Raw genomic sequence first — 26,336 nt, 5'->3', positions numbered from 1 at the left:
CTAACAGTTTGCAAAGGGAAACTCTACCGTGCCTGGTTTGAGTGTTGAGTCACATCCTGTGACTCTGAAGCAAGGGGATGGTATTTAAACATCACTGCTTCCTCTTACTTTCATTCTAAGTCGCTGCCGTTCAGAGCAGCAAGTGCCTGGTGCACAGAGGCTGTTGCTCTCCCCTAGAGGTGAGCAGACACTCTCGCTGGTGTTCCGTGAAGGAAGCCAAGCCTGGAGATGCAGCTCTTCACAGGGTGAAAGATGCTTTGCTCGCTCCTCAAGCACTATGTTAGACAGCTACAGGCTGAGAAGTGTCTGCACTTTACCGTTTGTGTGCCACAAGGTAAGTGGATGTCGGGCTCTCACTGTGTGTGGTAGCAGTAAGGGAGTGTGGCACTTTCAAAATGCTGTGTCTCAGAAAATGCCTTCTCACAGGCATTTTGGGGATCTAACAGGAGTGTTTTGAACTTAGCATATATCCCACTTATGAAAGACTCAGTTTAAGGGAACAGTGTCCTGTAGTGGTTGGTAATGAAAAAGGAAGTGCCCTGGAAATGCTAACATTGTGCTAGCTTTATATGGCTTTAGATTACTTTTAAGAATTAATTATTTCAGGGTCTCAGGTTTAGAGTCTTTTTTCCATTTTGTTATCTTATGGTTTCTATTAAAATTGCATAAAAACTGAAATTCAAATAAAATGAAGATTTTATTCTATCCTAAATGATTGTGGTTCTATACTGAAGTGACTGAAAAGATGAGGTGAGATGGCAGCCACAGCCTTCTGCCCTGCCCTGTGTGGACAGCTGCTTGAGGGAGGGGCTGTGAGTGTAGGAACTTTGGGTTGAACTGTTTGTTTTAAAATGTGTGTGAGCCTCTTTAGCACTGACTGCTTTCTCAGTAACTGTGAGGCAGTCATCGTACGGGTTGTGTGCACTGAGGAGTCTGCGGAGAAAATGACTGACAGGTTTGTTTGTAAGTTTTTTTAAGGTGAGAGGTTGGGATTAAATATAATAATTCTTTGCATTGATTAAAGAAATGACATCAACTGCAGAATTTAAGGGCAGGCGTCTCGTTTCATGTAACTTCAGATGCTCATATTTGAACCTTTAATTCATTTGAAGATCTCTAGCTGCAAATGTGTAAGATGTGAACGAACTGAGTTTTAATGCACTAATGACAGCTGTTTTTATAAATACTTTATTCCTAATTGACTCACTGTCATGCTTAGAAATGCTTCATTTCTGTTCACATTTCTATTAACTATTAAAACTGCTAGATTTTAGCTAAAACAGGGAAATTACTTTTCACTAGAAATATATTCAATAATTTATGTTTTTGCAAGGTCCAAGGGTTAATGAACCGATGGAAGGAAAGTACTTCTCCTTTTCTTTAGAGGAGAAATTACATTTATTTTAACTTTCAGTCATACCGAAAGCAGTGCTCCGTGTTCAAGAACAAAAGCTCTATTAGAAAACAAAACCACTGAGAGAGTATTTGGGATCTTAAATAGTTTTTTTTTTTTTAAAGCCACATGTCCTCAAAGAGTATTTTGGTGCTAGAATATACATAATATTCTTTTTTTAAAAATCTGGACAAGGAGATATTCTGATTTTTCAAACATTCTGCGGCTGGAAGTTCAATTAAAGGGGTATAACAAAAAACAGCATAATGAAACAAAAACATGTCTACTGTACTTTGCATTGCTTCTGAATTCTCATTGTGGATTACAGTGGCCAAACAAACTCTTAGTCTCGATGGGAACTCAAGCTGATGCAATGTTATCAAATTTAGAGTTTTCAGTAGTGCTGAAACTCTTTCCAGCAGTGCTGAACAATTTATGTCATTGCCTGATGTGGCCACCGAGGCATCTTGTCTCCTTTCTATGGACCCATTCTTGCATTCTTCTTCCTCTGCAGAGAGGTGAACGAGTGGTGTGAACAGCACACTCAAATAAGGTTTGAGGGTTTCCCATCTCAGCCCTCACAACTGCTTAGATGAAGAAATGGGCGAAAGGATATGACAACTAAGATGAGACTTAAAGAACAGCTTTGGCATGAGGAAACACATCTCTGCAATAAACTATTAGTTCATTTGCATAGAATTTTCAGACCTAAATAACTAGTTCATGGGATTTTTGCAAAGATGCAGTAAAATCACACTTAGTGTTTCATTTTATTGACAGTACCATGTTAGATGCATTTCTAAGGGCTTGTTTCACTGTTTTATGAAGTAGAAAAGTTTGAGAAATCATATATATATATATATATATATATATTTCTTTTTAAGAATTAGGGTCTTATTTCTTTCCCATTTGTAAATTTTTTTTTCTTGTTAATGTCCAAATTATATAAAATGTTTTACAAATTTCACCCCCACCCCAAAGTCCCTAATTTTAAGTTTGAGTGGATTTTTAAATTTCATACAGCACAAGGAAACTCCTTCTCAATAATATATGTGCTTACTGAGTGGCAGTCAAGAGTTTTCAGCCTGAAATCCACACAGGCTTTGTCTCCTCTGGAAGAGGATGCAGTGCCTATTCTCTGTCTCTCATTCTTTTCTCTTAACAAGACCTGGAGAAGTTCTTAATAAAGAACAAAGCATAGGAAAAATTTTACAGCATGATCATTCTGATTCCTGAAAATTATGTCCTTATAAATAACACATTAGATCCGACTGTCTCTAATGAATCCGTCGGGTGACAAAGGCATCATAGCTGCTGGGAAAATGAGTAATAATTTCCTCCATTTAGCCCTGAAAATTCTAGTGAAGACCAAACAGATCTGCTTATGTATTGTCACATGTCATCATCACAGAATGAGATATCTAGTGCTGTGCTTGGATGGAATTTTAGCATCTCAGATCTCATTTCAGGAAGGGATTGCCGTTGGTGACAGTTAAGAAAGCACCTAGAGTCATCTGAGTTTCTGAGGAAAGATGTAAACCTGTGTCTGTCTGCCTGCTCGATAAACAAGAAGCCGAGGGAAACACAGGCTGTTTCCGCAGCACACAGTCCTGCTGCACCATTGCCTTTTACTGTGTATTGTTGCTTTAGAGCTACATTGGAGTCCAGGATGGTCTTGAACTTGCAGTCCTCTTATGTCAACCGGATAAACACAGCAGCCTCTCTATGGACAGGCTTCATGGGCTGAGGTCTTGGGAGATAGGTCTGTCTGTGGGGTGGTCAGCATGACTCATAATTCCTTAGTGATGCCACAGTACAAGCATTCTGATATTTAACCCATGAAAGTAAACATACTTAACCGATATGAATGCATGTTTTAGCTTTGAAAATGGTGGGTGACACAGCAGGCTGTTGGCTGCATTCATTGCAAATGCTTACAAAAAGAGACTTTCTCCAAAGTCTTGTCTTTAAAAAGGAGACAAACAAAACGTATAAAAAATACCTATAAACTGCCAGCAATTTCTGTTAGAATTGATGCAGATAATTTATAGATCTCTGTTCTTCTTAAGGCTAGTGGCAAGAGGAAAATATGGCTTTTCATAATCATAAAGGTTAGTGTCACTATTGTACCATACACAATAGATTTAAAAAGAAAATTTAGCTTTAAAAGTCTCAAGAATAGAAAGAAGCTCCTTAAGAATTTTCTCTAAAGGTCGTTTCACATTCCTAAGAATTTAAAACATAATCACCATTTCTTTACATAAAACTGTAGGCTAATAAAATACATGAGCTATCTTCATAAACTGACCTGAACTTGGTAGCTTCAGGAGATGAATGAAATTGATCACAATACTTTCATATGAATAAATCCTAGTACTGCTTTTTGACCAAGTATACATTTGCGCATTGCTTTTAAAATGCTGTCGCGCTAGGAGCTAAAGGAAAGCAAATGCCATGAGGATCTTGGTTTGGCTGCTTTCGTGCACTGGGTAGTATGTGAACTGATGAATAAAATCTTGGAGTGGAAGAATACAGAAAGGAGTTTTCCCTTGTTTGTGATAGTGGATATCAGAGAAGTTCTTATATTTTTAAAATTTATTTTTCTCAATGCTAGATTTCATATTGACTGTAGGTGTTTAACAAATATTGATTAGTGATCTAGTGAACATTAAGGTTAGTGAAGCACTTTGATCCTAAGAGAAGCATCTACAGACATGTTTGTTGCAAGTGCCAAGCTTAGTATGGAATGCCCATTTTACATAGCCCAGGAGTTGCCCTGCTGAGCTGTAATCCCATCTTAATTTAATAGCGACATACAAATTACACATTGGTGTCACTTTGTGTGGTCAGGACAACAGTGGAGTGGCATTAATAATTTTTATTCATGTAATTTACAGAGAACTAAATATAACAACCATGCTCGAAATCCTTTGATTTACCAGTGTTTTTCCTGAAGGTGATGATGATGATGATAGCAGATATTTACTGATTGTCCAGTTTATTTTCATAGCAACCTTATAATCTTGGGCACTGCTATCATTTTGCTCCCTTTTCACAGAGAGGAAAGGTGAAGTGTATGAAAATCAAGTCACATGTACCTAACATTATATAAAGCATTGCAGGATGACCAGAACTAAATCTGGGTAGTCGGGATTCAGAACCAAGATGCTTCCCTACATTCTGCGCTGTCTAGCTCAACTGACTTCATCTCATTAATTTGAACTGAGGGCTAGAAAATAATGTAGAGATGAAAAAGGAAATAAATTGCGTTAGTATATCTAACCATTTTGAGGACTTACATTTTTCACTCTTAGTGACAGAGCATCATAGTCAGAGATCGGCTGAAGTTTTATGGGAAGTCATGTAAGATGTAGTTAGTGCAAATGTGCTAGGAACCAGCGAAGGTACCAGTTCTTCTCAGTGACCATTGTCTGGTGATATGGAAATTGTTTTCAACAGTGTTAAAAATTGAAGTTCCCAGGTAAGTTTGAGGGAGTTTTTTGCTTTGAGGGAAAATCCTCCTGTTGTCTGTATTTGCTTCTGTACTCCCGATCATTTCAGAGTATGGGAGAATGGAACCAATCGCCCAGAGCCATTTTGCAGCTATGCCATTTTATCTGCATGGCACAGAGACTGCAGATTATAAGGGAAAGCTTTGGACAGGTCCTACCAACAACAAATGTGAAGAATGACATTAAAACTCATTTTCAGTGAGGGGCAGAACACATTTGCTTCCAAATCTAAGAGTGGAAGCCCTGCCTGCTCACAGACATCTCACTAGAGAACTCAAGACCTGAGAGGTCTCAGAATCAGGAATGGTTTGGCATGACAGTATACTTTCCAAAATGAGGGTGGTGATGAGAGGCTTGAGCTAGGAAATGTGCAGGTTTCAGAGAGTATAGTAAGAGCATTATTGTTTGAAGTGTTCCAAAGGTGGGGAAAACAGAAAAATTTCCTGAAAAATGTTTGACCAAGCACAACTAAATAAGTTCAAGCTGTAGACAATGGAGACAGCTCTATTGGGAAAATTGCATATTTGGCCTTGAACCAAGCAATCATTATAAACAAAAAGAAATGAAAAGCATCTCAATCAGCACATAATCATGGATGGGTTTTCTTGGTTACTTTGGGAAGTTCTTTGTACTTGGTGTGCAAGTACTTTGTGATATGGAGATGCACTTGATTCCTTGGCTTATTGTTTTCTGGAAATAATTTCTCTGGCTTAGAAATAGTGTGTTCCTTACAGTTGAACAAAATCCTACTGTTTATACACGCCACATTTTCATCATCCATTTGTCTGATGATGGAAATCCAGGCCAATTCTATTTCTTAACTCTTATGACTATTGAGACAATCAACAGGATTATGAGATCCCTCTTTGTGGTACAGGACATGGGTTTAGGATCATGTACCCAACATGCTGTAAGAACTGGATTTAGGAGCAGTGCCCTAGTGTGGTAATAGCTGAGTCATAAGGTCTTATCTATCATTAGATTTTTCAGAATCCTCCACACTGATTTCCATAGTGGGTCCATCAATTTACAGTCCCACAAGTAGTGAATGATTCTTCCTCTTTGGCCACACCCTCACTAGCATTTACTGTTTGCTTTCTTGGGGTTAGTTATTCTGACTAGGAAAGAGATTTAGACTCTCAAAGTGATTTTAATTTGTACTTCCCTAATGGATAAAGATGCTGAACATGTTTAAAAATATTTGCTGGCTATTTGTGTTTCTTTGAAGACTAGCCTGTTCAGGTAATTAGCCCACTTATTAACTGAAAGAATTCTGGGGGGGGGGGGGGCGGTGTTTAACTCTTAAAATTCTTGTATATTTTCTAGATATTTTGGATGGAACTGGAAATGACAATGTTAAACAATTAAGAAACTTAAGAAGACTGATATGTTTTGTCATATGCAGATCTTAGAGTCTTAATTTTTATGTATGTGTGGATGTGAATATAGGCAATAGGTCATGAGACTCAAAAGGGGACCATGAGAGAGGAAAGGAGGTCTACAAGAGGGGAGTGGTAGAATAAAAACAAGAATCTGATAGCATAGAGGCAGAACAGAGGCTCCCGAGGAAGCGGGAACCTGCAGAAATGGGGCAGCAGAGGCAGCAGAAGGTGAAGGAAACAAAGGAGGGAATGCCACAGTGAAGCATTATTCTATGGAGTAATTTTAAAAACCTAATAAAAACAAAATCTTGAAAAAAAAGAAGAAAAGAGGAGAGGAGAGAAGAGAAGAGAAGAGAAGAGAAGAGAAGAGAAGAAAGGAAAAGGGAGGACGCTGAGTGACAGCACCTTCCTGGCTCCCAGGAAACCTGGCTTTACTTAGTTGCTTGGTTCCACATCGCTCATCTCCTAACCTCTCTCAAAATTCTCAAAATTTGGATTTAAGATAAAATTCCTTGTTTCTTCTTTTCATGTCATGTTTGCCTGACTGTATCTGTTATTTTTACACATTTTGTTCAAAGTTTATGAGAGCTTACTATCTTGACTGAGGTTTTATGAACACAAAATTGGAAGCATAAATATCAGTCATGACGGCACATGCCTGCAATAACAGCACCCAGTAGGTGGGAGAAGAAGGGTTAGCTCAAGCCCACTTTGGCTACATTGTGAATTCAAGGCCACCCTAGGCAACATGAGACCATGTTCCAAATTTTTTTTTAAAAATGAATAAAAAACAAAAAAGAAGAAAAAGAAAAAGGTAGAAAAAGAAAAAGATGGTCATTGAGAAAAAGAAAGGAAAAACCAAAATCTAAGTATCAGTTTCATTTAAAAATAACCCAGAAGGAAAAGTGGTTCCATATATTGAACAAGCCATAAAATTTCCACAATCTTTTATTTACCTAAATAGTGAACAATGCACATTCACAGAAATTTGAATTAAAAAGATTAAACTGCCTTGGAGAAAAACTAGCCATGTTTTCTTGGTTTGCAAGTTGAAATGATTTTGCTACAGGGCAATCAAATGTCATTCCCAAAGCTATGAAGCCGGCTCCCCAGAGCACCACCGGCTTTTCAGCTGAGCCTCTGCTATCCTGGTAATCTGTCAGTCACCAAGAAAGCCTCTTTTAGTTACCATTCAAGTGGCACCCTGGAGTTTCACTTTGTATTAAAATGTTAATTGTCCACAGCTTGAAGCAACATTCCTTTAACCAATAAATTATTTTGTGCTTTTTTTTTTTTTGGTGGGAAAGAATATATATTTTAAAATTCTTCTTTTATTTTATGTGTATGTGTTTTTATTTGCACCCTGCATGCACATGACGAATGTCTGCAGATTCCAGATGAGGGTACCAGATCCCCCGAAACTAGAGCTGCAAGGCTTGTGAGCTGGAAGATGAGCTCTGGGAACAGAACCTGGGTCCTCTGCAAGAGCAACAAGTGAACCATTTCTCAGCCCTAGGAACAACATCGCTGAAGTTCAAGTTCTACACATAAACATTTTCTCATGCCTGAATTTGCATTATTGGTTTATCCACTGAGCACTCTGAGTACATTTTTCATAAAAGGCTCATATTTAATCAATCTCTTATATTCGAGACGTGTTACATTTTCTCACCTCTTCCAGTTCTTCATATCCTAAAAACAAATGTGCGTTCAAACCTACAGAAAAGTTCATAAATGCCAAAGTCGTATTAGTAAAAAATATACACATCCCTCCAAATCACCTAAACAAACCAACGGCAGCGGTGGATAAGCAATGCCCTTTAATACTCAACAGTACTTATTGAGAAAGTGGAAAAGCTTTAGCAGTCTCCAGCACTGATGTCTCTCTTGTGACTCTGTCATGAGACTGAAGGCCCCTTCCTGGCTGCAGTACCTCAAGGAACAAGGTCCTCTACCGCTCTGGATTGACCGTGCCAAGCTTTTCCATTTAGGGCAATTTTTCAACTTCCATGGAGTGGCACATTGCCCAGTCTTGTTCATCCTTCATGCTCAGGCCTGTGCCTCAGAGATTCTGATTCACTGAGCTATAGATACAGCTCAATTACTACAAGCCGCATCTTTATACAGTAAGTGTTCAGCCATCTTTTCATGAGCGACTTATCAGAATCAAGGGATCTGGTAAAGGTTAAACCGAAAGATAAGGCTTTTTGGTGTTATTGCTTTGTGAATAACTGGCTGTCCTTTGCTATAGATTTTCACTGTAGCTAGCTTCCTTTTCTTTTACATATTTGGGTATTAATTCCCACAGTTGGAACTGTTTTAGGAAAACAGTTTTCCCCACTTCCAGGCCTTTGTTCTTCTCAATTAGGTAAGGCAGAGATCTGCCTTCCTGCAATAATCTTTATCAATAGGCATTTGGTCAGTTTAGCGTACAGGCAAAGAACATCCCATTGAAGACATTCCCAGATCTCCATGGACATAGTTGCTGCTTCCACAACACCCACAATCAGAATGGCTGATAACAGCAATCTCTGAGCTGATAACTTAGAGGCCTGGGTCTTTTTTTTGCTTAGTCTAACTCCAGACCTGAGCCTATAGAAACTGCAACCTGTGGAATATGTGCTACCTGATCAAGAGCCATCAGCTTCTTCCAGACTGTTTACATAGGTTGCCTAGTTACCTGGTAATCTTCTATGTAAACTGGGAGAAAAGAAGTGGTGTGCTGATTTAAACAATCTGTACCCTCTTCATAATTTTCCTGAAAATAAACTGTTTAGCTCTTATAACCACCTAAAAATGCAGTGTAGCACATTAGCCTTCCCTAAGAATCCCCTGATGCTTTAACTCCTTTCTTTCTTTTTTTTTATTTAAATTTATTTATTTATTAAGGATTTCTGCCTCGTCCCCGCAACCGCTTCCCATTTCCCTCCCCCTCCCCCGATCAAGTCCCCCTCCCTCATCTGCTCAAAGAGCAATCAGGGTTCCCTGACCTGTGGGAAGCCCAAGGACTGCCCACCTCTATCCAGGTCTCTTAAGGTGAGCATCCAAACTGCCTAGGCTCCCACAAAGCCAGTACGTGAGGTAGGATCAAAAACCCACTGCAATTGTTCTTGAATTCTCAGTATTCCTCATTGTCCGCTATGTTCAGTTAGTCCGGAATTATCCCATGCTTTTTCAGACCTAGGCCAGCTGGCCTTGGTGAGATCCCAATAGAACATCCCCATTGTCTTAGTGTGTGGGTGCACCCCTCGTGGTCCTGAGTTCCTTGCTTAACAAATTATCTCCATTAAGGAGTTCACGGGACATGCACTAGCCACTCCCATGGATCTGTGTGTGTGTGTGTGTGTGTGAGAGAGAGAGAGAGAGAGAGAGAGAGAGGGAGAGAGAGAGAGAGAGAGAAAACTTTTATCTGAATTTTTATAGGGCAAAAGAATTCTGGCCCTGAACAACCTACAAGGGCTGTGGAATTGCTGGTTTGGTTTTTTTTTTTTTTTCGAGACAGAATTTCTCCATAGCTTTTTGGTTCCTGTCCTGGAACAATTGCTGGTTTTAAGGATATATGACTGGAAACATTTGTAATGTGTAGAATGATAAAGAACTAAGAACAATGAGAAATGATCGATTGACGGAGAAGAATAAAGAATTACGGATAGACGGAATCTTTTGTGTGTAGACGTCTGTCTTTACTCTCAGATCTTTAGCCTCCCTTTAGCTTTTCATGACATCTTTAACTAAACCCTGAAAGGGAGTCTTAAAAGCTAAAATTTTAAGGCTTTCTAAACTCAAGGATGCAAACTTTCAGAAAAGCACCCAGACAATCATAGCATACTCCATAGTGAGAACACTTTGTTATCCAATGGCACAGCTCCTAGCACTGACATCTCCTTTACTTGGGAAAACCATCTGAGGAAGACGTGAGTAGAGAAAGATTTCTACAAGCAGCCTCCAACAATGCCCTGCACTGATTGCAGTAGGTGCCCTCAGTCACTGTCCCACTGGGTGCATATGGCCAGGGTGGAGTGGGGGTGAGGGAGGGAGTGGGTAGGGCAGACAGAGCAGTAGGTGCAATAGGCAACCTTGCCTGCATGGCCTGAGTCTCAGAGTATAAAAGTTGAGCCTTTAGTTCAGATGAAGTAAAAAGAAACAGGTGAGGAAATGGGTTCTCTTGTCAGGAATAACTCTGTCAGGTACCCCAATATGAGAAAACGGGATCAATTGACCAAGAATAGCTCTGACAGATACCCAGATGTGAGAAAATGAGTTCTGTTGACTGGGAATAGCTCTGTCAGGTACCCCGATATGAGGAAACGGGTTCTATCAACCTGGAATAGCTCTGTCGGGTACCCAGATGTGAGAATGGTTTTTCCTCTTCCCAAGGTTTGAGAGAGACTTAATATGGCCTTTCTGAAAATGAAGAGGATCAGCTGTAGAAGAATCCGGGGCTGGTGGGAAAAGTCTATAAAGTGACCATTAGTGGTGGGAATATAGAAGAGGATAGCCGTTAGCCTGGTGTGAGTACAAACCACATTCACACCCAGAAAACATATCTGGGGATGTAACTACTTGACAGAATACTTACTTAGCATGGCTTGCCTTCCAGCATTACAGAAAAAAAAAATGAAAAGATGAAGAAAGAAAATCTCTAGTCTCCAAGTTTAGACAGACTCTGTGACCTTGAGAACTTCAGTCTTCTCCCCCTGAAATGAGAGTGTGAATCCTCTCTGTAAAGCTAAGAGCAGGTGCCGTCAATATCCATGCTCAACCCTTTGCCCACGATCATAATTCAAGCACACCCTCCTCTAGTGGTCTAGTGCCATTCATTCATGTTAGACAGGGGAAAATGCAAAAGCTTGCACTGCAGGGAAAATCTGACAAGCGAGTAGCAGAGTGATTTGTTGGAATCTTGCTTACAAGATCCTGTTTGTATTTCCTCCATCTCTACAACTGTTTTTCCGAGTGTTTATCCAGTTAGGGTTAGCGGGGAGGATTTGGTGTGCTATAGAACTGGCTGGATGCCGCTTGTTCCTGCTTTTGCTAGAAAGCAGTAGCAGCTCTGGTGGTTTACTCCAGATGGAAGGGATGGCGTCCATTGGCTCCTCCAGAGCCAAAGCTAGGTATGTTTGTCATCAGTATGGCAAGTGATCCACCAACACACACACACACACACACACACACACACACACACACACACACAGAGACAGAGACAGAGAAAGAAGCGGGAGTGACGGCTAGTGAATAACCTCACATTAGAGTCTGAGAATCCTAATATTTAAAACATCTATTTAGCAACTAACCTCTTTTACTCTATAAAGGGAAACTTGTTTTTCTCCTGGATTTATTGACATTCTCTAGCTTTATAATATGTGGATTATGGGAAAAGGCACAAAGAGAATGACTTTCATATGCACATATGTTTACCTTATCAGTTTCTCAGAAACCCAGCAGAGGAACACAATACATAACTCACCCCTGTGATTGCCAGATTATAATAAAACTCTAGTCAGCATTATAGGCTGTTTAAGAAAGCCTCATTTGTGTGATGACAGTGTCATTTTGTCATTTTGTCTTTTAGCAGTACTAGTCTGCATTGGCCGCATTCCCAGAGGGTGTAGCTCTCATCTCCCCTTCCTCCCCCCAGGGCTTTTGCTCCCAGACACACTCCTTCCCCAAGTCTCCGCCCTTCCCCACGCCCTGCATTCAAGGGTACAGAAATGTTTACTGGAGAGCTTGTGTGTTGGAACTGTAAACCCATACACCACAGCTAGTAGAGGACAATCAGGGTGACAGAGAAACCAAGCCCCCAGAGGAGTATTCTCCAAGAAAGCAGTTTTTAAGCTGAGACAAGAAATATGTAGATTTCCCCATTATTTGGAAATTAGTAAAAAGTAGAAAAAATGGATGTGATATATTTAGCACAGTACCAGGCACAAAAGGAACATTCGCCGAGGTTGGTTAGCACCTGTGAGAGTCCAGCAGGTAAGCAGTGGGTGCTGCCTCAAGCTTTGGGGAGCGTAGACTCAGTGCAGGTTGGCTGAGGATCCTCATGGCTCCCACCTTCCCAGTCAGCGCTCACCGAGGGTGCTCTGTGCATAGATTCCTGCTCCATTCAGGGTTTCTCTGCAGAGATGTACACTTTCCCCCTCTTCTCCTGTGTTCTGCCCCTTATGTTTGACTCTAGTTTCCTGCTTCCACTTGGTGTGTGTAGATTCATCTGGAATTCCAACCCCTGGGATATCTCTTGCACGTGACATTATTATCTCTCCAGCGGTGGGTCAGACTCTGGTCCCTTCCCCAACATCTTAACCGGTCAGGCCTTACCCGTGCAGTCCTCAACTAGGGCCAGGATGAGTTTTATCTGCTCCTAAGGCTCTGAACTTCCTACTTCTTTATTTTCTCCCCCTACCTACTTTGGTTTTATTTGCTCGTTTGCTTGCTTGTTTTTGTTTGTTCATTTTGAGATACAGTCTTGCTATATAGTCTGGAACGGCTTGGGATCTACTCTCCTGTACAATCCCGGTTCTCGGAAAGCCAGCGGCAAGTGCCGGGATGGCAGGCATCCATCCCCACATCCATTTCTGTGGTTCCTACTTGTGTGCTCACTCTCAGGGGGCAGAATTAATGCCCAGTGATTCCGCAAACCGCACTCCAGGTCTGCCTCCTTAGCCCTGTCTGACACCAGGCCTCTTGCCTCTGATCATCCAGCCTCACACATGACCACAGCCTTGTGGGTAATTGAGGAGATGCCTGTTGCTCTCTGGGTCAGGCGGTGCACCTCAGCTTCCCGTGCTGAGAGAGCAGCAGAGCCACTGCGGTGAATCTCCAGCAGTGGGTGATCAGACCCTTCAGGGTGTGCCAAGAGAGTGAGGGCATCCCCTGGAGAGGAGTTTAAATGGCTGGAAATAGTGTCAGGTTCAAGAGCAGCTTGGCAGGAGCCACAAACACAAGGGTGCTGATGGACCTTCCAACCTGCACTTTCTCACTGGAGTTCTCCGGCAAATAGAGGGAGGCCGAGGTTGGTTTCCACCAAGCCACCCACTGCTCAGGGGTGCTTGGGTAGCAAAAAGCATGGATGCTGTGTTTGTGTCATTCTCTCCCAGCTTCTGTGCAGGGTAATGTAATGATCCAGGAGGCTTGAGACTGTGGCCTCTGGGATCTTTCATGAGTCAACTATTGGGGAGACTTTGCTCCAGCAGAGGGAGCAGGAATCTTCCTCTCCTGTCTAGTTTGGTTTGGGATGTTCAGGCTGCTGGAAGCTATGAGGGGAAAGAATGAGATACTAACTACTTGTCTTGTTGCTATGATAAAATCCCTAACAAGAAAGAAAAAGTTTGCGTCTGGGGTTCATGCTGCACTGAACCACCATTATAAACCAATTTGGGGAGGAAAGGGCTTATGTGGTTTATGCTTCCATGTCACTGTTCATCATTAAAGGAAGTCAGGACAGGAACTCATGCAAGGCAGGAATCTGAAGGCAGGAGCTGATACAGAGGCCATGAAAGGGTGCAGCCTACTGGCTTTCTCCTCATGGCTTTCTTAGCTGCCTATTTATAGAACCCAGGACCACCAGTCCAGGGATGGTACCACCCACAATAGCCTGGACCTTCTCCACCAATCACTAATTAATTAAATTCCCTAGAGACTTGCCTACCATCTGATCTTTCTCAACTAAGGCTCCCTCTTCCCAAAGACTTTGGCTTGTGTCAGGATGACATAAAACTGTTCAGAGCACTTTGTTTTGGTTAATGGTTTGAGAGGGAAGGTAGTCTGTTTTGGTGCAGGAGGCATGGTGAGGACCTGGTCACAGTGTGTTCACAGTGAAGAAAAGCAGAGATGAATCTGGTACCCTGTCCCATAAAATCCTGCCACCCACATTCAGGATGCTTCTCTGGCTACTCTGGAAATACCTTCTCAGATATGTCCAGAAGTGTGTATTTCAAATGGTTCCAAATAAAGTCAATATAAATATGAAGTGAATAATAAAAATCACAGGTAGTCACTGGTTCTCTCTTGGAAACATCGTTTGGTGAGAGGGTACAGAGCAGACTGCATCTGGAAAAGCGTGCTTGGGGAAAGGGTGCCCCTTTTGATCCAGCTCACTGACTTTAGAAACATAACTGACAGGATAGGAGCCTCTGCCCTGCAGATGTGCCACCTGGCTTGCGGTATCACAATGTGAATTGTTTCTGTATGTTCTGTTCTATTTTGTTTTAATGCTGGTATATTCTCAAATGCCTGATTGACAAAGAAAGGTATTTGTAAATTGTTTATTATATTTAACATATGCAGCGTGACTGACTTCTGTCACAGAACACCCCACAAGTGAAAGATAGAGTCAGCCAGTTGGGGTGGACGGAAACAGCTTGCACCATGTAGACCTGGGATTTCTTTTCTGAATAGTTTCATTTGCTAGCCAACCAATATGCTGACAGAGTTCTTGCTGTTGTTACCACCATTTTCTGGCTTTCTGAGCAGTCATGGTGGGTGAGGAGAAAAATAGGGCACATCTCAGAGAAGATCAGAGATCATACAAAAGAAAAGCACAGTTCTTCTGCAATCGAAATTAGCAATGAAAATGAAGACCGAGCACGTCTGCTTTAATTATGCATGTAGCACAGGCTGCTCTGTTGTTTCCCGCTTTCTGTCAGAGAGAATAGATACCTGCTAGAGAGAATAGAGGAGACCTGGAGTCTATCACCATCTTCCCCTGCAGCTAAGTCTAATCTGCTTTTCTTTAGAAACAAACAAACAAAAGCCTATGACTGGTAATAAATAATGTTTTACATGAAAATTCTCTGTACAACTATTTACCCAAACCCAGAACTTCAAGATTGGAAAGCACAGACAAATGCAATAAACTTAAACTTCAAACAGAAATGATGGCCAAAATGTGCTAGGTATGGGGGCCTCACTTTTGACCTGGTGGAAACACCAAAGACACTGAGAGCTTCTGGCCAGAGCACAGGAAACAGAAGAGAGTGGCATGGGCCATGGATCCAGACAGACAGGCAGTGGAAGTCTCGAGATATTTACCAAGTGTCTCAGTATGGTGAATGCTACAGAAAATCAACCCACAAAACCCCAAGGGGTCTTTACATCTGCCACGTGTCACTAAAGGATCGACGTGCTAGGCTAGACCTTCCTGTTACCCACTGAAGTATAATAACAAGAGCCAAGAAAGCGGTGCTGTGAGAAGTGCCCCCATGGCAGTCTGCTGCAGCATAAGCAGCTGACCCCCAAACCACTGAAAACCACAATTAGCAAATCAAAACATAAACGGAAGTTTTTTCTACTAAAATATGTATTGAAACATTTAAAAATTGAGGTCTGGAGAGACGGCTCAGTGGTGAGCTGTTTATGCAGAGGACCCCGGTTCAGTTCCAGCACCCACTCTGTGACTTCAGCAACATGTAGCTCCAATTCCTAAGGACCACGCACATACATGGTACACATACATACATGCAGGCAAGACTGATATGCACTTAATTAAATAATTAAATCATTAAAAAGGTAAAAATATATTTTGTAGGTTAATATATTTTGCCAGGTAATAAATACACACAATGAATATCTGTGTGTGTACGGCTTGTTTCTGTTCAATTTTAACAAGTTATATTTAAAATTATTTTAGATTTGCCATAGAATTAATGTGCTAATTTGATCAATTTTATATCTTCTTTTATAAACATATATTTTGCATTTCATTTCTATCCTTGCTTTGTTCATGACTTACAAATTGTGTTGAATTAAAGTCCTGAAAGTGGGCTGTCTTTCTCAGAAGCAAAGGGAAACCTTTATGCTCTCTCATAAAATAAGGTATCCATTAAATACTTTTACCATTATTGGGTTCTCTTCTTCTCCTATCTCACTTGTTTTGGGAGATATTAATGATATTAATTCTTTGAACTTTTAGTTAGTTTATAATTATTGTGTGAATGTGTGCATGTGTGTGCATGTGAGTGTGTGTGTGTGTGTGCATGGAGGGTGTGTATGTGTTGGGATATGTATGTGAAAGTCGGGATAAGTTTGTGAAGAATGGTTTTTAAATAATTTCAGCACTGCCACATTTTTGTTTCCTTGTTTTCATTAAAATAAGTTTCATATGATTTCTTATAAATATTGTTTTATATAAATTTTAAGCCAGCTGGCAAATGCATCCTCTTCTGTAGAAAATAGAGAAACACTAAATATTTTAGCAAAAACATATGTGGTGGGCTGTTCAAGGAGGGTTCCCTCAGGTGCGCAGCTGTCGCTTCTCATATGCCAGGGAAGCCCAACGCTCATGAGCACAAGCAGGCAAGATTGCCAAGGGTTTCCAGACTGAGGCTTCGTTCTTCGTGTGTCATCAGCAGCTTTGCAGTTATTCATTTACTTTATGCTTGTGCTTGTGTACATATGCGTGATGTGTATGTGTAATGTCTGTGTGTATACTATGTGTGTGGTATGTGTATATAATATGTCTGTGTGTGATGTATGTGAAGTGTGTTGTGTGTATGATATTTGTGTGTTGTATCTGTGATGCATCCAGTGTGTATTTGATGTGTCTTTGTGATGTATGTGCAATGTGTGTGTGATATGCAATATGGGCATGTACACGTGTGTGATACGTGTGTATGATGTGTATGTGGGTGAGCGGGCATACATGCATGCCATGATGTTCATGCCAGGATTATGGAGGCAAGCCCCACATCTGGCTTTATGTGGGTTCTGAAGAACTCAAGTTATCAGGCCTGTGTGCAAGTGTTTGTCCCCACTGAGCCATCTCTCCGGCCTGCCAGAGGCAATTTGAGTTGGCTGTGGTTATCATTTTCATTTAATTGTTTCTGTGTCTGCAGGGAGTGAGTCTGTGTTTGCCTGTATCTGTGTGTGTGTGTGTGTGTGTGTGTGTGTGCACATGCGTATGCATGTGTGTGTGTTCATGTATATTTATGTTCATGGGGAGGCTGAAAGACAATCTCTGCTATCATTCTTTCTCAAGTTTCTTCCACCTTAGTATTTTTCTTTCCATGTTCATATTTCATGTTTATTTTTTAATTGAAAAAAAATCATATAACACATTCTGACCACAGTTTCCCCTCCCCAAAGTCTTGCCCACTTCTCCACTCATGCAATCTTACCCTTTCTTTCTCTCTCTTTTCAGAAAACTAAGAGAGTCTCTCACTGCAGCTTGGGATTCCTGATTCAGCTAGGGTGTCTAAGTGAGCTCCAGCGTCTTCCCAGTTATTCCTCCCCAATTCTGGGATTGCAAGCATATACCAAAGAGCCAGGCTTTAATGGGGTTCCAGAACTTGGCTTCACTTGAAATTGCTCATTTTTAACTTGGATTCAGTAATGAATTCAAATTGAGCCTCAAGTTTCTACTCAGAAAACAACATTTCTTGCCCTGCAGTGAATCCAGGAGAAAGACTGGTCTCCGCCCCTTGTTCAACTCCAGGCATTGACTCTGTGCCCTCATGAGCCAAGCGATGTCATAGAAATGCCTCCTGGTGTTCTCATGAATGTGAAATGAGAAAGTAAGTGCCAGTTTCTAACACTAACATCTCACTGAAACAGCACTGGTGGCATCTGCCACAAGAGCCTGCGAGGGTTTGCAAAGTTAGCCTGAAGTCCATTGCACGTATGTTAGAAAGAGAAATGCCATAGACCCAGGCAGCTTGACAGGCAGACTCCTTTTCCACATTTGCTTTTTAAACACACCTGTTTGTCAGAGTTCTTATTTCAGCTTTATTCCTGAATATTCTCTTTCACGGTATTTCTTCCTTGGCACAATCACTGCCCAGGCTTTTTCAGTCCTTCATTTTTCTCTTTGGTGTATAACAGAGTCAGTGTGCGAAGTTGTATCAATCTGTTGTCTTGACCTTGTATACTCATCCTAGCCACATAGAGCTGCCACAGCATGGGAAAGGCTAACAAAGGCCCAGCGATCATTCTGGGAATTAAGGGTACAGAAACAAGTACAGATTTGAGGAAGACTCTAGGAAAGATTAGAGTTCCTATGGTGCAATTTCTGTACAAGATGGATACAATGGAGATTTCCCCATATGTTTTAGGGGTTAGTGTTCATTGGGTACATATGCAGTCACCAGTGGGCTGGATCTTCTCAACCCCTGGGTCCTGGAACAGTGTAGATAAGATGCGTGCATTGTTAAGTAGACCTGCACTAGGCAGAAAACAATGGCTTAAGAGCATGTTACAAACTATAGAGCACATTGCTTGTTCCAGCCCATGAAGACCTAGTTAAGAGTTATCCTTAGGGTAAGAGAAAACGAGAAAAACATGGGTGGCAGGAAGATCTGCAACAAGAGCTATTGGCGAATACTCCGATAATCTTTCCCACGCGGAAATGTTTCTTCTTGGCCCTTGTGTTTCAGTCTATAGAGAGAGGTCAACAGCCTCAATAGTGTTGTTCATTTGACCCCAAAGCAGTTGTGGAAAGTAGGTAGCAGATTTCTGGAAGCCTTGTGTTATTGATGCAGACAGTGATCCAGAGTGACCGTCAAAGGTCAGAGGGCAGTGTTTGGCACGAGGCTGAAATTTAGTCATTGCTCCCTTTTTTCTTTACACTAGGACCTGTAACACCCGATGTGTTACACCCTCGGTACAGTTCGCACGCCACTGTACTGAACGCGAGTCGGGCAAGGGCCTGGAGATTGAAAAGAACACACAGAGAGACCAGGGTCATTCGAAAGGAGAACAGCCAATGCCACTTTATTCAGCCTTTGGGAAGTCCTTATCTACCTAACTGCAGCACAAGGATTTCCGCCCAGGCAGGTGGGAAATTATTATATTAACAAAGGAGTGAATGTCCTTCAGCTAACCACCAGGCGGGGCAGGCATAGCACAGAAACACACAGGAAGCTTAGTTAGTTGATCATAAACTGTCCCGCGAATGCACCACAGGAATAAGGGAGACCAGGGCCCTACAAGGACCTTTCTCATAATGCTGAGTCTTGACTAAGGGATTAACAAAAATAAAGTAACCTTAAACATTTTTATTCCTTGTCAGTTTCATACATGTTATATACCGTATTTTGATCATATACATCCCTCCATTACTCTCTCCTGCCTCCTCCCTTCCCATTAAGCGCCACTTTCTTCCCAACAAGTTTCCTCATATTTCATTGTGTCTCACTGAATTATATGAGGTTACTTATAAGGAGCCTCTTTACTGGAGTGTGGACAGTTACCTAGTGACAGTTTAGGATACTAAAGCCGGTGCTAAATTTTCCTTTATTTTTTAACATTGTAACATTACATAAATTCTACTTTTTTTTAAAAACTCTTTTTTTTTAATTAAAAATTTCTGCCTCCTCCCCTCCTCCCTTTTCCCTCCCCCTCCCCCCACTCCCCACATCCCACTTCCCTCCCCGTCCCTCTCCAGTCAAAGAGCAGTCAGGGTTCCCTGCCCTGTGGGAAGTCCAAGGTCCTCCCCACTCCATCCAGGTCTAGGAAGGTGAGAATCCAAACAGGCTAGGCTCCCACAAAGCCAGTACATGCAGTAGGATCAAAACCCAGTGCCATTGTCCTTGGCTTCTCAGCAGCCCTCATTGTCCACCATGTTCAGAGAGTCTGGTTTTATCCCATGCTTTTTCAGTCCCAGTCCAGCTGGCCTTGGTGAGCTTCCAATAGATCAGCCCCACCGTCTCAGTGGGTGGGTGCCCCCCTCACAGTCTTGACTTCCTTGCTCATGTTCTCCCTCCTTCTGTTCCTCATTTGGACCTTGGGAGCTCAGTCCATTGCTCCAATGTGGGAAGAAAGTGTGGAATATATACATATTAGATTACTACTCAGCGGTAAAAAACAATGACTTCTTGAATTTTGCATGCATATGGAGGGAAATAGAAAACACTATCCTGAGTGAGGTAACCCAGACCCAAAAAGATGAACATGGGATGTACTCACTCATAATTGGTTTTTAGCCATAAATAAAGGACATTGAGCCTATTATTCACAATCCTAGAGAAGCTAAATAAGAAGGTGAACCCAAAGAGAAACATAGAGTTATCCTCCTGGATATTGAAGTAGACAAGATTGCTGGGCAAAAATTGGGGACTGGGGGGTGGGGTGGGATGGGGGAAAGGGGAGATGGGGAAAGACAAGTGAGAAGGGGAGGATGGGGAGAACTTGGGGGAATGGGATGGTTGGGATAATGGAAGGATGGATATGGGAGCACGGAAGTATATATTTTAATTAAGGGAGCCATTTTAGGGTTGGCAAGAGCCTTGACTCTAGAGGAGTTCCCAGGGGTCCAGAGAGATGTCCCCAACTAGGTCCTTGGGCAGCTGAGGAAAGAGAGCCTGAAATGGCCCGATCCTATAGCCATACTAATGAATATCTTGCATATCACCATAGAACCTTCATCTGGCGATGGATGGAGATAGAGACATAAATTCTATTTTATAAGCATCAACCTAAATAATTTATGCACTTGAGCAATTTGTAAGAGTTTTAATAGTTAAATGAAAAAGAACTTTAGCCTTAGGTGATTTATTCTTTTAGACTAATAGCAGACTTAAGACTGTAAAAATTGCTGGGTTGAAAATTATTTCAGTTACACAACTGATTCAACTTGCAAAGCCTGGGTGATTCTCATTCTGTGTTTTAATTAAAATAAATCCAATTGATAGGAACAAAGTTTACTTCTCAGTATAAACAAGAACTCAAGTTGTTGTGAGTCCCATGAGCTGGAGAGGGAGAATAACGTGGCTACTCAGGCGGTGGTTGTCTAGTGTTAAGTGTCTTGCTTCCCATTCCCCTCTTTTGAAGTTTTGTTCCTTTTTGGTGTAGAATCGGAAGTTGGGAGGGAGATACTTCAAATGGTGTTCAGAGACAAATGTTTGTAACTGAGTTGACTGCTCTCAAGAGAATGGAGGATGACAACAACCACTTAAAGCCACAGACCTCTGTTGACAGTGGAGGCTGTTGCTTCCAGAATTACCAAGAGATCAGAGGTTGTGTGCTGAAAAAGTGGATGTCTGAAAAAGACATCTGTGATCTCTATTTAAATATGCATTTTCTACTAAATGGGCTTCCTAATCCTTCCATGGTCTGACAGGATGCACTTTCCTTAGTAAAATACATCCAGCACTGAAGTAATGATCCATGTTCACTTACAGTACTAAGTTCTACTTACTGATGGTAAGGTCAGGAGGAAGCATGAGACTTAAATTTAGTCATTGCCCCTTTTATACTTTATGATAAGGCCTTTCTCATACCACTGAGTCTTGACTCAAGGGATTAACAAAAATATAGTAAAATAATCTTAAACATTTTTATTCTTTGGCAATTTCATGCATTTTGATCATATGCCGCCCTCCATGACTCTCTCCTAATCCCTTCCTTTTCACCCAACACTGTTTTCTTCCAGCAAGTTCCCTCCTACCTTCACTGTGTCCAGGTGAAGGTTACTTACTGATCATGGCCCAGGGGCTATTTATTTACCATCAGTAAATAAAATTAGAGTCAATTTGCCACAGAACCTAGAACCACCTTGGAACAGGGATTATGCAGATCAACTGGCCTGTGGGCATATCTGTGGGGGGTTGTTAATTACAGTGGGAGACCACTCTGAATGTGGGTGGTACCATTTCCTGGGCTGGAGCTACTGAGCTGTGTCAGTAAAGAAAGCTAGGTGGGTGTGAGCAGTAGGCAGCCTCAGTGCAGCTCTTTTTCCCCAACCTTCATTTCTTTTCCCTTCCTCGACCAAGGAAGACTTGCCTCAAGGATGGATTGTAACCTGAACTCTAGTGCAAACAACTCCCTAAATTGCTTTTCATCAGAATATTTTCAGTGGCAACAGAAATGCAGCTAGAACTTTGGCGGCTTTGGTTTAAAATACTTTTCATATCATGCCATAATGCAGTCTAAGGAAGATTTTTCAAAGTATGACCTTTTCCTCAAATAGTTTTGACTTCTGTTTTAATGTTTTTAAAATGCTGTGTTTAAAGTTTTGTTTTATTATTACAAACATAATTTTAGTATATGTAATAGTTTATATTATTATATTTTAAAACTTTTTAAAGTAAGGAAAATATAAAGGACAACTCCTGTCTCACTCCATTTTGCATAGTTAATAAATGTGAATACTTTGTAATACTTGGATTCTATCTCAATTTCCCTAAGAAATAAGATATTATCAATAAAACTAGAGAATCTGTGACCACAAAAGTAACATTTTTCATCTCTTTCTAACATATAAGTGTATGTATATCTTTAACTACAATATTATGTATTTTTCTTTATTTTCGGGGAAACCATATCCATTATCTGGAATTTGATTTTCATACAAATCTTGGAGACTAGTCACCAGTGTGCTTGTTTATATCAGTGTGTGTGTGTCTCCCAGTGTGTGTGTTTATATCAGTGTGTGTGAGTGTCTCCCAGTGTGTGTGTTTATATCAGTGTGTGTGAGTGTCTCCCAGTCTGTGTGTTTATATCAGTGTGTGAGTGTGTCTCCCAGTGTGTGTGTTTATATCAGTGTGTGTGAGTGTCTCCCAGTGTGTGTGTTTATATCAGTGTGTGAGTGTGTCTCCCAGTGTGTGTGTTTATATTAGTGTGTGTGAGTGTCTCCCCAGTGTGTGTGTTTATATTGAAAGACCCTCGACGAGGACCTCTTTTTGGGAGGAGACCTCCCCAATGCCAAGGAAAAGGCCGAGACCGCACGGATGCAAATCGCAAGAGGTTTATTGAGTAGACACAGGTACCTGTGGGCAGCAAGATCTTTCGGAAGATTTGCGCACCTGCCAACTGGAGGGCGGGCTTTTTATAGGGAAGAGCAAAAAGCAAGTTTACAGAAGCAAAAGCGTGGTTATCGGAATGCGGCGGGGGGCATGAATGGTTTCCTCTCTCAGCATGGATGCCTGGCAATAGTCATCCTGTTCCTATCTTATGGCTAACCTGCTTTGTTGACATCCTATCTTATTGACATCTTGCCTTGCAGTCTTCCTATCTCTATCTTCTGCTCTCTCAAGCACATGGGATGTTCTTACCGGAGCAGGCTGGCTGCTGATCCGGAGAATTTTTTTAAAGCAAACAGGACGTTCCCCCGGGAGCATGCTAGCTATGGGTTTTGAGGAGGGGGTCTGTAGGGTCTTTCAATATTAGTGTGTGTGAGTGTCTCCCTAGTGTGTGTGTTTATATCAGTGTGTGAGTGTGTCTCCCCAGTGTGCTTGTTTATATCATTGTGTGAATGTGTCTCCCCAGTGTGTGTGTTTATATCAGTGTGTGAATGTGTCTCCCAGTGTGTGTGTTTATATCAGTGTGTGAATGTGTCTCCCCAGTGTGTGTGTTTATATCAGTGTGTGTGAGTGTCTCCCAGTGTGTGTGTTTATATCAGTGTGTGAGTGTGTCTCCCAGTGTGTGTGTTTATACCAATGTGTGAATGTGTCTCCCAGTGTGTGTGTGTTTATATCAGTGTGTGGGTGTGTCTCCCAGTGTGCTTGTTTATATCAGTGTGTGAGTGTGTCTCCCCAGTGTGTGTGTTTATATCAGTGTGTGAGTGTGTCTCCCAGTGTGTGTGTTTATATCAGTGTGTGAGTGTGTCTCCCAGTGTGTGTGTTTATATCAGTGTGTGAATGTGTCTCCCAGTGTGTGTGTGTTTATATCAGTGTGTGAGTGTGTCTCCCAGTGTGTGTGTGTTTATATCAGTGTGTGAGTGTGTCTCCCAGTGTGTGTGTTTATATCAGTGTGTGAGTGTGTCTCCCAGTGTGTGTGTTTATATCAGTGTGTGAATGTGTCTCCCAGTGTGTGTGTGTTTATATCAGTGTGTGAGTGTGTCTCCCAGTGTGTGTGTGTTTATATCAGTGTGTGAGTGTGTCTCCCAGTGTGTGTGTGTTTATATCAGTGTGTGAGTGTGTCTCCCAGTGTGTGTGTTTATATCAGTGTGTGAGTGTGTCTCCCCAGTGTGTGTGTTTATATCAGTGTGTGTGAGTGTGTCTCCCCAGTGTGCTTGTTTATATTAGTGTGTGAGTGTGTCTCCCCAGTGTGCTTGTTTATACTAGTGTGTGAGTGTGTCTCCCCAGTGTGTGTGTGTTTATATCAGTGTGTGAGTGTGTCTCCCAGTGTGTGTGTGTTTATATCAGTGTGTGAGTGTGTCTCCCAGTGTGTGTGTGTTTATATCAGTGTGTGAGTGTGTCTCCCAGTGTGTGTGTTTATATTAGTGTGTGAGTGTGTCTCCCCAGTGTGTGTGTTTCTATTAGCTTGTGTGTCTCCCCCAGAGTGTGTGTTTTATGGGTGTGTGAGTACGTGTCTCCATTCTACTGGAAACACTATGAGTTGTATGTTGTGCAAGGTCAGTGAAATAAGAAATTTGCCATCAAAGCAGGACCTGGAATCAGGATGCCAGTGTTGTGGTTTCAATGCCAGTTGTTAATAAGAGTGCAAAAGTTGAAATTGTCTCTCTTAGATCACACAATAACCTCAGACTCATGTGTGTAAATCCTATGTAGATGAATAACCTGTGAAATATAATTTCCAAGTCACTGAAAACTGACTGCTGTGGTTTTGTTGACCCCAGTATCTTCTTAAACATGCTCATAGCCACAGTGTCTTTAAAGCCAGTGAAAGATGCCTACAATGAGAGACAATGGAACAATGTGCCGATAAGGTTTTCATTGAAGGCATTCCTCAAGTCAGTTAGTAGAGTCAATACTTTGCTCTAGCTGGGTAGTGTCAATTCAGCTTACATGTCAGAAGAGTGAAGCATAAGAGACATTCCAGGATGCGGTAGAGACAAGACCCAAGCCCACATCTGTTATACTGTGTAGCCAGGACCCCACCATGCCATCTCACTTAGAAACACATGCTCAGTAGCCTAACACTTGCGAAAAGCACTCCACTCAGACTTTCCTGACTTAAACTCGAACTTAACTTTTTATCTAGCCCTGAAGAGGCTATTTTTAAATACTTGTCTGTATACAGATGTTATTATTTAGGCAATATTTTAGATCCTTGGAAAGTGTTGACATATAGATATTCAATAAATTATTAGTATTATTGACTATTTTCCTTCAATATTCAATGCTTCTAAAAGTTATAAAAGGTTTTACATTGATGAACATATAAATAAATAATTAACCACTTGTAAATATGTTACAGAAAATAAAAATTGATAGTAATCTTCATTAGTTCAAAAGTGAACTACAAAAAGGGCTCAGTGAATATGAGATACTCTATAATCCCCAGGATACCTAGACTCCTGTATCAGTTGGGAGCTACTCGTTCAGATATATCAAAAGAAAGAAACACTGTACTGATGTTTGGGTCATTGCTGGACCAAATAAATAATGATGGCCCAATAAAATTATAACCTAGTTGAAGAATACCTGAACTATTCCTGTTAGTGTCATTGGTACCACTTGAGTTTGTATAAGTACACTCTGATCTTTCCACAGTGAAGAAACCCCATCATTAAGCAGTACAATTGCTTTATTGCTAAAACATATATGTATATATGTATATGAAAGAGTGGCAACAATAAACACACCATGAGTTTGTTTTTCTCTTTATATTTGTTGGGTCTCTGACAGTATGTCTTTCCCTTGATTGTTTCCATTAATATCCAGTATGTTGTTTTTATACAGTGGAGATTTCATTAATAGTTAATGACTAAGCAGGAACTGTCCCCTTTGAGAAGTGTGGTAAAATATTAATCTGGACCAGAAATAAATTGTTTTATTCTTTTTATTATTACTATTATTTTTTACAGCACGACTGCAGTTTTTCCTCCCCCCTCTTCTTCCAGCCCCTCTTTAACACATCCCCTCTGCACTCCTCATGCATTCTTCCTCATTTCTCCTCAGAAAAGGGCAGGCCTCCCATGGAGAACAACCAAACATGACCAAAGTTGCAGTAAGACTAAGCACATCCCCTCGTATTAAAGCTGGTTAAGGCAGCTAAGTATGAGGAAAAGGGTCCCGAGAGCTGCCAAAGAGTTTAGAGACATCTCCTGCCCCACTATTAGGAGTCCCACAGGAAGACCACACTATGCAGCTATAACATATAAGTAGAAGGCCTAGGTCAGTCCAGTGCCTGCTTCCTGGTTGTCAGCTCAGA

General features: G+C 41.3%; 1 protein-coding gene across 3 annotated transcripts in view; it reads left to right on the top strand.

Moving 5' to 3' along the window:
* Window positions 1–26,336, top strand: part of Mctp1 (multiple C2 and transmembrane domain containing 1) — a 573,552-nt gene that overhangs the window by 209,407 nt on the left and 337,809 nt on the right. For 2 of the 3 annotated variants that reach the window (XM_041663343.1, XM_041663342.1), the window contains exon 1: window positions 155–334. The exons of the other annotated variant lie outside the window; for it this stretch is intronic. In XM_041663343.1, the coding sequence (XP_041519277.1) occupies window positions 278–334 (57 nt within the window). In that variant the 5' untranslated portion in view covers window positions 155–277. Of the gene's footprint in view, window positions 1–154; window positions 335–26,336 lie in introns of those variants that run through there. 3 annotated transcript variants of the gene reach the window in all.

Source organism: Microtus oregoni, unplaced genomic scaffold (assembly GCF_018167655.1).
Source record: "Microtus oregoni isolate MIOR12 unplaced genomic scaffold, Mior012 000014F_ref0000157, whole genome shotgun sequence".
In the NCBI taxonomy this organism is placed as follows: Eukaryota; Metazoa; Chordata; class Mammalia; order Rodentia; family Cricetidae; genus Microtus; species Microtus oregoni.
The sequence above is the reverse complement of the archived record's forward strand: the minus strand, read 5'-3'. Positions and strand labels throughout refer to the sequence as shown.